The sequence below is a fragment of the Melanotaenia boesemani genome, chromosome 12 (assembly GCF_017639745.1).
Source record: "Melanotaenia boesemani isolate fMelBoe1 chromosome 12, fMelBoe1.pri, whole genome shotgun sequence".
Classification (NCBI taxonomy): domain Eukaryota; kingdom Metazoa; phylum Chordata; class Actinopteri; order Atheriniformes; family Melanotaeniidae; genus Melanotaenia; species Melanotaenia boesemani.
Genome location: NC_055693.1, coordinates 31,352,566 through 31,368,780, shown reverse-complemented (window position 1 = coordinate 31,368,780; position 16,215 = coordinate 31,352,566). Strand labels below are relative to the sequence as shown.

Genomic DNA, 16,215 nt, shown 5'->3' with positions numbered 1-16,215 from the left:
GGGTCCAGCCCAGCCCTGAGGGAGTATACGCTCTTTCCAAGGGACCAGAGGAAGGAAATCGCTCGGCATACACCCTCACCTCTTTATAACACTCCCATCCGATGCTGCATTGCAACCAGCCAGATAGTAGCAAGTGCTCCACACTCCTCCTCCTCTTCTGACCCACCCTCATCCTTGCTGTTCTCCCATTCTCTTGTGATTGGTGAGAGCAGCTGTCTTCTCTCCAATATCATCTCTTCTCTCATCTTCCATCCCTCCTCACCACTGCGTGGCTTTCTGCCCTTGTTTTTCTCCTCCCTCCACTAGGAACGTTTCAGCTCTGTTTATTCTCCAAAGCTCCAACTTCCTAACAAGGTAAAGCCAAAGCCGAGCTCGGGGCTCTGCGATTTCACACCCAATATGGAAGTCCTGCTTCTTCCCGTGTGGCCAAGGACTGTTGTGTACCAGGGACCCCTGTTCTCTGGACATGGTCCTGATGGAGAGGCACATGGCTTGTGTGTTTATCAAGCGAACAGACAAGTATGCTTGAATTTCACGTACATGAGAGCATTCCATGTGACTTAAGTCACAGTTAGCATGTCAGAAATACTCAGCAAACATTCCTTCTTCTGTTTTTATTAATAGCAAATCATAAATGGTGGACGTGCAAGCTGACATTTTCCTGAACTTCACAGATTCTCATGTCTTGCCTCAAAAGTTAAGTGTGATTTCTAAAAAGCTTATGTAGAAGAGAGAAAGAAGGATACACTGATGTATGTTTTGTAGAAGTCTTACTGGCACCTGTAAAGTATTAAATTGGTGCAACCTGCTGGTTCATGAAACTGAATTAAAAGTGTCTGACAGGTGTAAAAATAATCAAAACTATAGGCTATAGGAAAAGAGTTGTTCGAGCTGTGCCATGTATTATATATAACAGACTCTGGTTTAAAGTGATGGTACCATAGTAACAACGACTCATCTTTCTGTGTTTTACCACCTTGGCTCCACACCACATGCTTCACAAGAGACATCTGCAGTGGAAGATGTGAGATATGTTCAAAAGCTTCCACCCAGCTGTTATTTACAAGCTCAAAAAGGCTCAAAACTGGACTCACAGGCTCAAACTTTTAAGCAAGTATGAGCTAAAACCTTCAACATGCTTTTTGATGAGTTGATGAGATTATGTTTTGAGATTATGATGAGAGCATCTACTAAATAAAATTGTACTCACGAGCCACATTATCAAGTTCACCTTGGTAGTACCAGGTTGGACCCCCTTTGTCCTTCAGAACTGCCTTAATTTTTGGTTTTATAAAGCAGTTTTATAATAAACTGGAAATAAAGTTATTATACCAATAACTGAACCATGATGGACACCTATTCTAATCAACATCATCAGTTTATATCAGCAGTGTAAGGTTCATGTTAATACCTGCACACACCGGCTACGTTAGCAGCTCCATCTTGCTAGTACCGGGTTAGACCCCCTTTGTCCTTTAGAGCTGCTTTAATGACATGGTGCATTATCCTGCTGGAAGTAGCATCAGAAGATGCTACACTGTGGTCATAAAGGGATGGACATGGTCAGCAACAATACTCAGGTAGGCTGTGGTGGTTAAACCAGGCCACGTTGGTACTAATGGACCCAAAGTGGGCCAAGAAAATATCCCCACACCATTACACCAGCAGCAGCCTAAACTGTTGATCCAAAGCAGGATGGAATCATATTATCATGATGTTTCCACCAAATTCTGATCCTACCACCTGAGTGTGGAGCTAAAATGGAGACTCATCAGACCAGCAACGTTTCTCCATCTTCTATTGTCCAGTGTTGGTGAGTGTGTGTGAATTGTAGCCTCAGTTTCCTGTTCTTAGCTGACAGGAGGCACCCGGTGTGGTCTTCTGCTGCTGTAGTCCATCTGCTTCAAGGTTGGACGTGTTGTGTGTTCAGAGATGCTGTTCTGCAGATCTTGGTAGGAACCAGTGCTGATTGGACTTGCTGTTGTCTTTCTATCATCTCCATCCAGTCTGTCCATTCTCCTCTGTACTCTGACATCAACAAGACATTCTGGTCTAGACAACTGCTGCTTGCTGGATATTTTCTCTTCTTCAGACCGTTCTCTGTAAACCCTGGAGATGGTTGTGTGTAAAAATCCCAGTAAATACTTAGACCAACAACCATGTCATTTGATTATAAATATAATCACTATAGCTGAACGTCTGCAAGCCCTTTTGAAGGTTGAGAAAATGCTTCTGGTGTTTCTGTATTTTGGTTCTGTTGTGGAGCTGATCTGAATCCCGTGACTGACTTTGTGTGTCATGTTCAGTCTGACCCTGGGAACTCACTTTCTGTGTATCTTGGTAGAATTTCATGGTGCCACCCACATTTGAAGGCCTCTAATTAAGAAGTTAAAAAGCCTTTCACATGTCACCCCCCGGGTGCAAATATAGCTCTGCTAGGGCTTAAATAGAAACTAAGTGTCCCATGATGTAATTATACATTTGAGTCTGAAACAGAAGCTTCCCACTGTCACTTGTTTCAGTTCGTACACGCTGTCTGTTCACAGCTAAAACAGAGGTTAATTCATATTTTCTTTTCTATGCAGGTCCATCCATCCTGCCCAAGCTCACAAAAAACATAATAGGTTTTTTCTTTTCAGTATGTTGTTTTTAATATTTTGTGACCTGTTATCCTGTATCATTTCATGTTTAACCCTGTGTTTTAATCCCCAATCAAATGGTTGGGGATTATTAATACATTATTAATGCCATGCGGGAAATCCAAATGTTGTAGTAGGTTTTTTAAATGCTTATTTTAATATGTATGTTGAATTGTGTTAATAATTAATGATTTTATATTAATTCATAAATGTATTTAAAAAATTATATTAATTGTTAAACAAGTTTTATTTATTTATTTATTTGTTTGTTTGACATATTTTCATATTTTGGCCACACATTTACAATTTATGTATATTTCAATGCATATTATTTAACCAAGGTTTATTTAGTTTATCCCAGACACTCACCAACCAGGATTGACAGCACAGTATAAAATATATAAATATAAAAATTATGTAATAATATTAAACTCGTATCTTGTGACAGTCTCTATCTCAGCTGAACTTCTTATGAGTTCTTTGAATGTGATAGTTGTTCAATTTCACATTTGTGTTAGTTTCACATAACGCAAAATACAATCATTCAGCAATTAACACAGGACAATGTGCACATATGACACATTTGGAGCCTTGGAAATGTCTTTTTTTTAACCATTTGTGAGCATACGTGGTGTTTTACGTAAGGCAAAATGTAGGCACGTGTTGTTAAAAAGCAAACGTAGATATAGAGATTTACTATAGGTCGATAAGCTTTTGGTAGCCCAGCTGTGACTTTTAGTTTTTCTTACCTTTATTGAGAAACTGCTGGATTTTGTGTGGTAAGCTACATGTGTAACCACAGCTGGCCTTGAAATTGGAACTGAAATTGGAATTTACTCGACTCATCAGTAGTTCTTAAGAAGATTATTGTATCTCAAACACAGATGGTAGAGGGTTTCAGAAGAAGTCTGGACTGCTGAAATAACAGACATAATCTTCAATCTCACACAATATTAGGACTGGCCAACATCTACACTCATATCAATTACTTATCAACTAATCATTATAAATATTACAAATACTTTGAAAAATGTGGCTTGAAACAGGAAGAATAACTTATTACATAAGGTGTAGAGCCTTCCAGGAAAAGCTTGCAGCCTCCTTTATTTGGAAATCCTACACCTCAGCACACCGAGCTGTGTTTTGGTTCTTAGTCCTTCGAGAGGATCTGACAATTTATGAGCTGCCGGCCCAGGTGTTACCCCCTATTGACCCTCATTTGTAGACCCAGTGGGAGCCCTCAGAGAGGGCTTGACTGAAGAAGAAAAGCCTAAAAAATGAGTTGAAATCAGTCAAATAAGTTCTTTGATTTTGTTTCATAAGATTTGAATGAAAACGGTTTCCTCCTTATTCCAAAGTTGCTTGTTTTTGATGGGATTCTTTGAAGTTTAATTAATATACTGGTAGAGTTGTAAAAACTCCTTTCCTTGTATTTGGGATAACGTCTTTTCTTATTGATAACATGCAAATTAACACAAAAACAATGGCCAATCAGACATTTGTGTGGAAATTTCTTTCAAAATTCCACTAAAGCAGACTAATTTCTCACTAAATGCCTGCTAAACTAAATATATTTTTATCATTTGATAAACATTTACACAGTATAATGCTACACTGAGTTAATGACGTTGGTGAATATTACACCTTCGACAGACTAGCATGCTAGTGTTAGCGTAGTGTTATGATTAGCATGTAATTTTTTTTTTTTTTTTTTTTAAATTAGTTAGATTTACCAGTACAGTCTTAATACACAAAAAACTGTTAAATGGTCAAATTGACATAATTTCTGTTTTTTGCTAGCCTTCCTAACCTGTAAAACAACTTTATAGCACAGGACCCGTTTGACCATTCAGGGGTTCTTTGTGCAAAACTTTTATCTGTGATACACGTTAAAGGCTCATTTATGCTCCCTTACGTACGTAAATAGTGACGTCCGTTTCAAACGTTGTCATGTGTCGCTGTCTTCATACTTCCATGTCTCTTTTGCATTGCTACGGTTGTTGAGTCATTTCCTCCACTGGCGGGCAGTGCTGAGTTCAGAGTTCACTCCCGCAAGCCGACGCTAGTTTCAGACATCGTTTGGCAGCAATTATGCTTCCCAACACAACCTAAACATCTGTTTTTCTACAGTGTTGTGCCCGTCTTTATTCTACTTCTGCTTTTTTGTTCCCTTCCTGGTCTTCTTCTTTTTCTCTGGTTTGTTTTCTTTGCAAGTCACATGTCGGCTTTTCTGCTCAGCACTGCCCCCACGATTTCCGGTGGTATTTATCAGACAGATAGCTAAGCTCCCTGCAAACGGACCAAATAACGCGTGTAACCAACGCAGAAGACGGACAAAACTGTCCGTCCGTCTGCGTATCCGTCCTTTGTGCCAAGCATAAATGGGCCTTAACAATGAACACATCAGAAACAGAACCTTTTCCACAAAAATGGTTCAGTTGTGGTTCAGAGCCAGATCAGTTCTTTCAGCATTCTCCATGTCAGAGAAAGGTTTTACTGTATCAGTGATATTAGTCAGACCTTCAGGGCAGCAATGGAGCTAGAGGGGTGGTCAGGGTGACACCTGTCACCTCTGAAATCTGATTGGACATACCAGGTGACAACTCAGGTGATTGACAGATCACTGGAGTAGGACAGAAATTTCTTCCCAGACCTGCATGAATCATAAGTCTAACTACACCAATTTAAAGTAAATTTTATAATTTTCTAACTAGTCACCCTTTAAATATATTTAGCTGCATATTTCCAGAAGATATTTTTTCCCTGTACAAGGGCAACTGCTAATGTTATGCAAGGTCATTAACCTGATGTTAGCATGAAGCTAAATAACAGTGCTAATCATGTTATGTACACTAGAGTAGTTTTAATATAATGTAGGGAAACTATGTCATATTAAGTTTTCACTGAGTGTATTTTTGGACCACATATAATTTCAGTTATTCAAGATTTTTAAATTGGAGTGTAAAATAAACTATAAAAATGCTCAAAGAGTGCCACGTTACTTAGTACAGCCCCACAGCTATAGATTACAACTTTATAAACTATACTGGTACCATCTGCAGACAAAGAGAGATAAATTGTCTGGACACAGTTTAGGGAACTCCAGAAGATCAGAATACACCATGACGATGTTCAAATGAAGTGTTGGAAGAGAGATTTTAAAGTTGCGTTCTGTGGTGGCTTTCTGGCTATGGGAAATCAAACCAGTTCCTAGAAGTTCATAGTTTCTAACACCTGCAAAAGGGGGTACGAGGAATTGTAGGTTCAGTATCTTGCAAAAAGACACACTTTTACAGGAGGAAACCTGCACTGACTTCCCATCCAATAAAATGGAGGAAGAGACAGGAACAAGAAAAAGGAGAAAATGTGACCCAGATAAATTGAAAACACTTTTAAAATAAAACAAAACAAAAAAACAAAAAATTCCATGATTGATGCTTAAGAGTATTTTACAAAAAAGGAATGACATGAAATGAGTTTCTATCACAAACCGGAAGCAAAAGTCCAGTTTGTGTCCATCTTTTATATGCGGGGGGGGGATTTGTCCACATTATGGAAAAGGTGACATATCTTTATTATATATGATTTTTCTGGAAAAGAATAATGTGTTTTACTAAATGTAATAGTTTCTTTATACTGTGCACTTCAGCTCTGTCTATATTTAAGTTTATAAGCTCAGACATGAAACTATAAAACAATTTATTGTGTGGCGACTATAAAAACTGTTTGATTGTGTAGATTTTTATTAAACAGAGAGATTTCAGCAGAAAAAGAAAGACCACCCTGCGTATTTTACTCGTTGCTGAAGTTAATTAAAGCAGTGAGTCAGACATCAAACCTCTTTCAGTGTGTCGTCCTTTTAGAGTAATGAATTAAACCTTTGAGAGTGAGCCAGAGTCCTGAGAGCACACAGCTGACACTGGGCAGTATTAGCGAGCAGATATTTGATTTTGACCACAGAACAAACTCTGTGGGATTTGTATGGACCTTTTCATGCCTCTGGATTTCGCCATGATGCTGCAGAATTTTTTATGAACTGTTAATTGTATTTTCTCTTGTTTCTTTCTTTGTTTCTGTTTCCTCCAGTGTGCCGAATAGCTTGCCACAAGAAATGTGAAGTCAAGGTAAGAATCAAAGGCAACACATTGTCACATTTACATATAGTTTCTGTGTGTTGTCGATGCTCTTCTGCATCATGTTTTGCTTTCCACATCAAAGAACATAACATAGCCTTCTCTAAAAGTCTAAACTTTCCTTGTAAAGCACATAAGAATCCCTGCATAAAAAATGATTCTTTAGGTGGAGTCAGCTTCCCATTTTAGGGTATGTGTGTATATACATGTAGAAGCATGGGTGGGTGGAGTCTAGGGAGTTTATGTTCTGCAAAAAAAAAAATCTTAAGAATGTCTAAACAAGTGCTCAATGTACCAGAATGTGTTTACATTGGATGAACTTCTCATCTTGAAGATCGCCCCTTGCCTAAAAATAGAGGACCTCTGATTCGTCCCCCTGATTCATGTTGTTGTGAAAAGGCAGCAGCAGATACAAGAAAATGGGGGAAAAAAAACAGAGAGAAGTTGACGTTTGTGTTGGACAAGCTTTGTGAGTATGGAGGTACGATTTCCATTTAGGGTTTTCCAGCTGAATCTCACAAAGAAGCATACGGCTCATGCACACACCTCTGCACACACCCTTCATCTGGTATCCATTATTGAAATAGGTGCTGGTTGCCAAATTTGCCCGCAAGCAGGAAATGCCAAGGGGTGCAGGCCACATTAAATGTGAGTAGGGGTCTTTGGCCAGCAATGTGACCATCTACTACTTAGAAACAGTGTATGGATGAGAGCTGTTGTGGTGGAACATAAGCCTTAACATATGTCTTCCTATTAGCACCTGATATTTAGCTAATTGTCATGAAACTCAGTGGGGAGGTGGAGTTTGGTCAAAGGAAGAATCCATTTAACTGTTGGGCTGGGTTCTTGTTTTCATGCAGCTGTTTTGAAGATCAAAGTGTGACGAACAACAGTCTACAGCACATAGTTCTTGATAACGTTTGAGTTTCAGGAAGCCAGGGGTCAAATTTGTGGGAGAAGCCGCAACAAAAGGCCAGAAGAAACTGCCAGCGTCTACACACACAAATCTGTGACTTTCCATCTCCAAAAAACACAGCAGTATTTCCTTTTGTAAACATTTCAGCTCAGATTTGTCATAGCTTTGACAGGAAGCAATTTGCTAACAGTCCTGAGATGAAAAACAAGGGAGTGACGGCGACAGGGTCAAGCACGATCTCTATCGGCTCTCAGTCGGCCATGAGGCAGAAGGGTACATTTTTCATCTTTTATTTATTTTTAAAAGCAGCCAGAGTTTCCTTTTTTGAATACAGTCAATCACATCTTACACACAAGGAATCTAAAACTCCCATAATAACCAAAGCTGGGACAGGTTTCTCAAATACACGTGACAGTTATGAATCGTTGTCAGGAGATAAGACTAATATGGGGGCCATATTTCACCTGATAACTGCAAACAAATGGTCACACATTGTGTCCCCCACCCTCACTCATGTTTTCTAACAAGTGGATGTGAGAAATGTGTTAAATCTTGTTGGTAAAATTTCTCATCCGGGTGGTGACAGGAAGGAGCCAGAAATGGCATATTGGATCAGCGTGGAAGTGAAACAAGGACAGGTTTCTAAGAAAAACTTTCCACACTGTCCATTTGTTTCTGTTTCTTTTTTTTTTCCACATGTCCTCTTCCTTTTGCTCAAACTTATCTCCCTTATGAATAAATAAAGAGACTGAATGTCCAGGACTTTCCCGACATCGTGCTGTGAAAATTTTAAGGAAAGGTGAAACCTCAGTCTGCTTTAAATTTTTTTCTAAATAAAATAATATAAATTCCATAAAACAGCATCAGTGGAGTTACAATACAGTCTTTTCTTTTTATAGAGCAGCTAAACTTAGAACTAAAAAGAAGGAATTTTATGTTTCGTTGATTATTTCTCCCCTTTAAGAAAACCTATAAATAACCTAATACAACTTAAAAGTGGTGTTTTCTATAACTTTCAGTGGAAAATGAAAATGAGTGTAAAAATGGCTAATATGTGTTGTTTTTTCCTTCTAACTGTGGAAGAATGACATCACCCAGTTCACCAAGACACTAAAAACAAAAGTGAATACCAACAGGAGAATTTTACAGGAGATTTTGGCTCATATTTTGGGGCATTATCAAATCAAATCATATTTTATTTATAGAGGAATTTTTATGCACAAAGCTGTAGGGCTGTCTTGGCTGACACGCCTCTACATTATTGCGTGGACATCGGGGACAGTTCCCCTGGACTGGCAGACTGGGGTGGTGGTCTCCCACCTCAAAAGGGAGACCGGAGGGTATGCACCAACTTCAGGGGGATCACACTCCTCAGCCTCCCTGGGAAGGTCTATTCAGGGGTGCTGGAGAGGAGGGTCCGTCGGATAGTCGAACCTCGGATTGAGGAGGAGCAGTGTGGTTTTCGTCCGGATCGTGGAACAGTGGACCAGCTCTACCCTCTCTTCAGGGTCTTTGAGGGGGCATGGGAGTTCGCTCAACCAGTCTACATGTGTTTTGTGAACTTGGAGAAGGTGTTTGATCGTGTCCCCTGGGGACTGTTGTGGGGGTACTCCGGGAGTATGAAGTGCCAGACCCCCTTGTATGAGCTGTCCGGTCCCTGTACGACCGGTGTCAGAGCTTGGTCCGCATCGCCCGCAGTAAATCAGAATCGTTTCCGGTGAGGGTTGGACTCCACCAAGGCTGCCCTTTGTCACCAATTCTGTTCATAACTTTTTTGGATAGAATTTCTAGGCACAGCCGTGGTGTTGAGGGGATCCGGTTTGTTGGCCTCAGGATTGGGTCTTTGCTCTTTGCAGATGATGTGGTTCTGTTGGCATTATCGGGTCGTGAACTTGACCTCTCACGGGAGCAATTCGCAGCTGAGTGTGAAGCGGCTGGGATGAGAATCGGCATTTCCAAATCCGAGACCATGGTCCTCAGCCGGGAAAGGGCGGACTGCCTTTTCCGAGTCGGCAATGAGGTCCTGCCCCAAGTGGAGGAGTTCATGTATCTCGGGGTCTTGTTTAAGAGTGAGGGAAGGATGGAGCGGGAGATCGACATGAGGATCGGTACAGCATCTGTAGTGATGCGGACGCTGCATCGCTCTGTCCTGGTGAAGAGGGAGTTGAGCCAAAAGGCAAAGCTCTCAATTTACCGGTCGATCTACATTCCTACCCTCACCTATGGTCACGAGCTGTGGGTAGTGACATAGAACATGATCGCAAATACAAGCAGGCGAAATGAGTTTTCTCCGCAGGGTGGCCGGGCTCTCCTTTAGGGATAGGGTGAGAAGCTCGATGATCCGGGAGGGGCTCAGAGTAGAGTCCCTTCTCCTCCACTCGGGCATCTGGTCAGGATGCCTCCTGGACGCCTCCCTGATGAGGTGTTCCGAGCACGTCCCACTGGAAAGAGGCCTCGGGGAAGACCCAGGACATGCTGGAAGGACTACATCTCTTGGCTGGCCTGGAAAGGCCTCGGGATCCCCCTGGATGAGCTGGTGAATGTGATGGAGAGGGAAGTCTGGTTTTCCCTGCTTAGGCAGCTGCCCCTGCGACCCAACTCCAGATAAGCGGCAGACAATGGTTGGATGGATTATCAAATTTAAAAGAAGATAAATACAACCTCAGGTGAGCAAAATCCTGCTATATTCCACTGTATAATTATTTATTTAAAAAAAACACAAATTAATAGATTGATTTCTATTGGTTTCACTCATACACTGTAAAATGAAATTAGGTGGCTTTACTTAAAATATATGCAAACTCATTGCCTCAAAAAATTAAGTTTTTGTTAATGTGAGTGATTGAGTACAATTAACTAACATGGTTTTAGTTTGTCTAAATTTTACAAACTTGATCAATTTGATTTTGCTGTAAGTTCATGAGGTTGTGGAAAAAAACTTATTTAAAAAGTATTGTGTAATATTACTAAATACTAATTTGCCAAAGTTAAAGTAAAAGTTAAAAGTTTCTTTCAGTGAATTATCTCTAATTTGTTGATGATAGAAGTGAAATGCATTGTGGGAAATCCTACTCCCCCACCGTTACCTTTCCTCATGTACTTATCTTAAACTGATTCAACTTAAGTATGTTAGTTTTTTCAACATTTTGCCCTCCAAAGTTCATATAACTTATTTAAGAATACAATAGTGTTACTAATAACTAGGTTAAAATTAAGTCATATCCACTAGATATACTCTATTAAAACCAATGTTACATTTTACAGTGGTGGAGGTAAGAAATAAACAAGACCACCTATCTGCAAGATGCTGTTTTTATTCTACAGACCCTTGCACACTGAGGACTAAAAGGCTAAGTTATGTTTGAACAGCGAAAAAAAAAAAAGACTTTTTTAGTTTCCCTCTTCTGAGTAACTTGTTCAATAGCACTGGGTCGTCCTCGACCCCTCCTGGAGACACTATTGTTTGAAATATCTTAATCCACCTAGTTCCCTTCACACTACTCCATTTTACATTCTTTTAGATTTTCTATACTGACTTAAAGTCAGTTTTTTGTCTCTGTGATTTTTCTTTTGTCTGTTTGCTGTCCTTCAGTGTTTTAAAAGGCTCTTTCAAACAAAATTATTCTCATTATCATAACTGATCCAACATGCAGAGCGAGTGTGTGAATGAACTATATAGACCCTTAGCTTCCTCTGCCTCTATTCATCCTCCATGACTGTAGTTACAGTAGTTCAACTCTTCCTCTTTTCACTTAAAGTTGAAGTGCTGACTTAACCTTGTTGGGTTGCTCTGATCCTTTGTTGCCCCTCAAGTGTGTTTTGAGAGGGAAACCGCCATGTTCCACCCTTACCAATGAAAGAGGAGTGCAAGAACATGTCCACTTTTTCTCCAGTTTTTTTTTTTCATACCTAGCTTCAAAATGATGAAGCACTTGTTTTCATTCTTCCCAGCTCCTGAAAGTCTCAAGGCGGCATGTTATGAAAATGTGGAGAAAAACGAGCGCTTCTTTGTGCTGGCTCACTTCCACCTCGCGTTTTTGTTATTTCAGATTTGTTGTTTGTGACCCCTTCAGTTCCTTTCACTGAACACAGCATTTCGGGGTTAGAGGCAGGCTGCTTGCTGGTGGATGAATGCTGATGTCCTCATTCAGCTCATCAAGTTTGCCAAGTGAAAAGCTGATAATGGCTCCTTTTGTTTGGCTAAAAATGGCAGGATTTTTACCAACACTTGATGTTTAGTCATGCTTATCAAGCATGAAGGATGCTACTGGAACATTTTAGGGAAGGAATTCAAATAGTAATAAATAATAAAATCCACAGGTTGAGGTGCAGCGTTCAGTTGCCGTCTCGAACATCAATTTATTCCCTTCCAGAAAGTTTCTGGATGAAACTACACAACGAGCTTAGTAGTCGTTCTGGCACTGTGTTCATGTCAGTGGTTCTTCCAACATTTTTTACATTTCAAAGCAATCTGCTGAAGATATGAAGTCGCTGATACAGCAAAGAATAATAAGGCACTCCACCTTTCTTGTATAATTTATCGCCCCGAGATCTTTGACACGCTCAAACACCTATATGCACACATGTGAGGTGCATTTTTTCAGGAGATCGTCAGGTTTGCAGGTGGCCTGATCCTCAGCTGGTCAGCATTGTTTAGATCTATAACTGTGAAGGGTGAGGGAATCTGTCTGCCAGCAGATACCTTCATGCAAACAGCCAGGTGGTTAGATTTTTACAGAGCAAGCCCTTCAACTTCAGATCCCCGGTGAAGCTTTTGTTGTTCTTTCTGCACACTGAAAACCACTTGTATTTATTTATTTATTTTAACTATTATTTTGGACTAAGTTTGTATTGTATTGTAGTGTAATTTCAGGTATATTTGGTCATGCAAGCTGTGTTGCTAGCAGAAAACGGTGATAAAAAGTGTGATGAACCATCACAAGGCTGTGATAAGCTGTGTTTGGATTGTTTATTTGTTCCCCACTGTGCAGGTATACAAAAATTCAGCATTTTATTTTACTCACTGCCTGAAAATAATCATAAAATTGTACTCCAAAAGTATTGTTCTGAGGCTGTGCCTTACATCTGTCAGATGGAGCATCATGCATGACAGCCAGGAGCTAATGGAGCCAATAGAGAATGCTAATGTTAGCTACCACTTACTTTCATAACGTCTCTTACCATTTTCTCACCCATTAATTATTTCTGATGAGCAAATGATACTTATCAGCGGTTTCAAACATGTAGTGGCTAGTTTCCTTTTTTGCCTGCATTGCATTTTGAGGCCTTTTAAAAGAATTACTTACTTCTTACAGCATCACATACTGCTGTTTTATCAAGACTCCAGTCACCATTTGTCAATATAGAAGGTGGTCTTAGGTAAACAACTAAATCGAATGTATTCCTCTATCATTACAGAGACTTACAGAGCCAAACTGAACCCCAAACAAACCTTTTTCCTAATGCTAACCACATTTTGGCAATACCATAACATGATTATTTTATCACTCAGGTAATAACTGAAATTTGTGTCCTTTTAGTTCAGCACATTTGTTTTTTCTTATGAAAACTTCTTAGTGTTCCAGCTCAAGTAAGACCAGGCATAAAGTGCTTTTATCGCTTACTTTAGTCAACTTGCTGTTTTCTCTGTAGCATGATGTTATTCAGAACTAAAACTTTAAAACTAGTGTCATTCTAGGCAAGGCAAGTTTATTTGTTTAGCACATTTCATGTACAGCACAAATCAAAGTGCTTTACATAAAACTTTAAAAGCATTAAAGATGGTGCATCGAAAGCATTAAAAAGTAGTAAAAGACAGCACAAATAGCAAAAATCACAATAAAATAATAAACTACATTACACTGTGTTACTGTGCTGATTTCATGCATAGGTGCATGAGAAAAGTCTTTAACCTGGATTTAAAAATGTCTACATTTGGTGAAAGTTTAATCTCCACTGGCAGTTTGTTCCACTTGTTTGCAGCAAAACAGCTAAATGCTGCTTCTCCATGTTTAGCCTGGACTCTGGCCTGGATTAGCTGACCAGTCTTTGGATCTAAGAGCTCTGCTAGGTTTATATTCTCTGAACATATCACAGATGCATTCTGGTCCTAAACCATCCTGGGATTTGTAAGCAATCAGAAGGGTTTTAAAATCTATTCTGTGACTGACTGGAAACCAGTATAAACTGGAAACCAGTGTCAAGATTTTAAAATGATGTGATGTGTTCAGATCTCTTAGTCCTGGTTAAAACTCTAGCAGCAGCGTTTTGGATGAGCTGCAGATGTTTAATGCTCTTTTTAAAAAGTCCTGTTAAAAGACCATTACAGTAATCCAGCCTACTGGAGATGAATGCACGGATGAGTTTCTCTTGGTCTTCCTGGGAGACTAAACTTTTAATTCTGTTGATGTTTCTAAACTGGTAAAAAGCTTCTTAGTGAAGCTTTGATGTGGCTGCTGAAAGTCAGGTCAACACTCCAAGGTTACTAACTTGGTCGGTGATTTTAAGAGCCTGAGTCTCCAGATGTTTACCAATGCTGACCCTCTTGTTTGCTACCAAACAGAACACATAAAGTTGTGTATCATCTGCATAGCAGGGGACTCCACAAGTCATGGCCACTTGCTCAGATTCATAGCTGCCGATCGTAACAAAATAACTCCGGCCTTCTAAATAGGACCTGAACCAGTTAAGGACCGCTCCAGAAAGTCCAACCTAGTTTTCCAGCCTGTGCAACAGGATTCTGTGATCTACAGTATCAAACGCAGCACTGCGATCCAACAGAACCAGGACTGATACTTGACCAGAATCAGTATTCAATCTAATGTCATTTAGCACTTTGACCAGAGCTGTTTCAGTGCTGTGATGAGGTCAGAAGCCGGACTGAAATTTATCAAGATTTCCACTTTCATTTAAAAAGTCATTAAGCTGGTGAAATACAACTTTCTTAATAATTTTGGATATAAAAGAGGTTAGAGAAAGGTCTATCATTTATTATAGAGAGTGGCTTAGGAGTGGCTTCATTTTTTTTTCATGTCCAGAGTGCATGTTGTTGATTTCAGGTGCCAAACTATTTCCTGTAGGATTTTTAAATCGACCATATTAAATTGTGTCATAACATCATTATTATTTTCAGGTTTTAGACACAGACTAGTTTTCGTGTTTGACTGTGTGAAATTAATATTTTGTGTAATTGTTTTCATTTATGGCTAGAAACAGCCAATTGGTTGCATTTCTCAGTGGAAAGGAGCTCTGCGCTGAACTATTTAGGAGGATTTGTAAGTTTTTCAATCATAGCAACAGAGTGCGAGAATTGTTGACATTCTTGTTAATCATTTCAGATAAATGCAGCTCTCTGGCCTTGTGCAGCTCATTGTTATAGTTACGCAGGCTTTGTTTGTACAGCTCATAGTGAATTTGAAGTTTAGTTTTCCGCCATTTTAGCTCAGTTTTTCTGCATTCTCTTTTTAGGCTCGTGACCACAGTGGTGTTTCTAGATGGTCTTTTCTGTTTGCTTAAGGTGCTCTTGATTCATATCGGTGCAACAGCATCCATTACATTCAAGACTTTCAGATTGAAATGATTCAGGACTCCATCAACTCCACCCTTAGGTTTGTTTAAATTCTAGAAACCCTTCCAGCTAATTATTATGTTTTACTTAATTATCTTGATTTGTTTTATCAAGTCAGGCTGTTTTTAGTTTGACTTCTCTTTAATGCTAATTAATAAGCTAGTGATTAAAGGAAGTTGAAACATTGTTTTTTTCAGGATTAAACAGGTCTACAAGCACGAGGAAAGTAAAATATGTTCACGATGACAACATTAACAGCTTCCTTTCTTTTTCATGTGATGACTCTACAGAGAGAGTGAAATGGGAGTTGCAGTACATGGGGTGGGGGTCAACCTCTGTTAAGAAAACATACGAGACAGCCGTGTCAATTACAGACTGGTGTGACAGACTGGGAGACGGGGATTCGTTAGGGTAAAATTAAAATGGTCTGAGTGTGTTCATAATTAAAATATTCCCATGGGTATATGCCACGGTAGCTGCCCAAATTATGTTTTCAAGAAAGTAGCTCCCAGTGAGATCAAATACCGACCCAGCCAGCAGCTAATTGAATTAGAAGTCACAGGACAGAACACATGCTTGCTTCTCTGCCCTCCTCCCAATAATACCAAATGCTATAAGGATCCCGACAAAAACTCGAGCATGGGATTAATCATATGACCTCTAATTCAGAGTGAGAAATATTGTCTTTGGCTTTATGACCACTGAGATTTCCAAATAATTCCTTATGCAGATGAGAATATATGAGTCTAAAATTCAATATTTGTTGCAGTTTGTACATTTCTGGAAGGGCAAACAAATGAAATATCAAGCTGGGAGGAGGGAGCTGGGCAATAAAGCAAGTTGTAAGCTAATTCTTTTATAAACAGTCATCATCTACTACTGAAGCATCCTGCATTCAACAAGAAAAATAGCTCTGTTTTCCTGGACTAACAAGAAATAAAAAACTAAATACTCCTGTGT

At 39.5% G+C, this 16,215-nt stretch overlaps 1 protein-coding gene across 4 annotated transcripts in view; it reads left to right on the top strand.

Moving 5' to 3' along the window:
* Positions 1 to 16,215, top strand: part of tns1b (tensin 1b) — a 213,691-nt gene that overhangs the window by 84,776 nt on the left and 112,700 nt on the right. For all 4 annotated transcript variants that reach the window (XM_042001198.1, XM_042001201.1, XM_042001200.1 and 1 more), the window contains exon 3: positions 6,726 to 6,763. In XM_042001198.1, the coding sequence (XP_041857132.1) occupies positions 6,726 to 6,763 (38 nt within the window). The remainder of the gene's footprint in view (positions 1 to 6,725; positions 6,764 to 16,215) is intronic.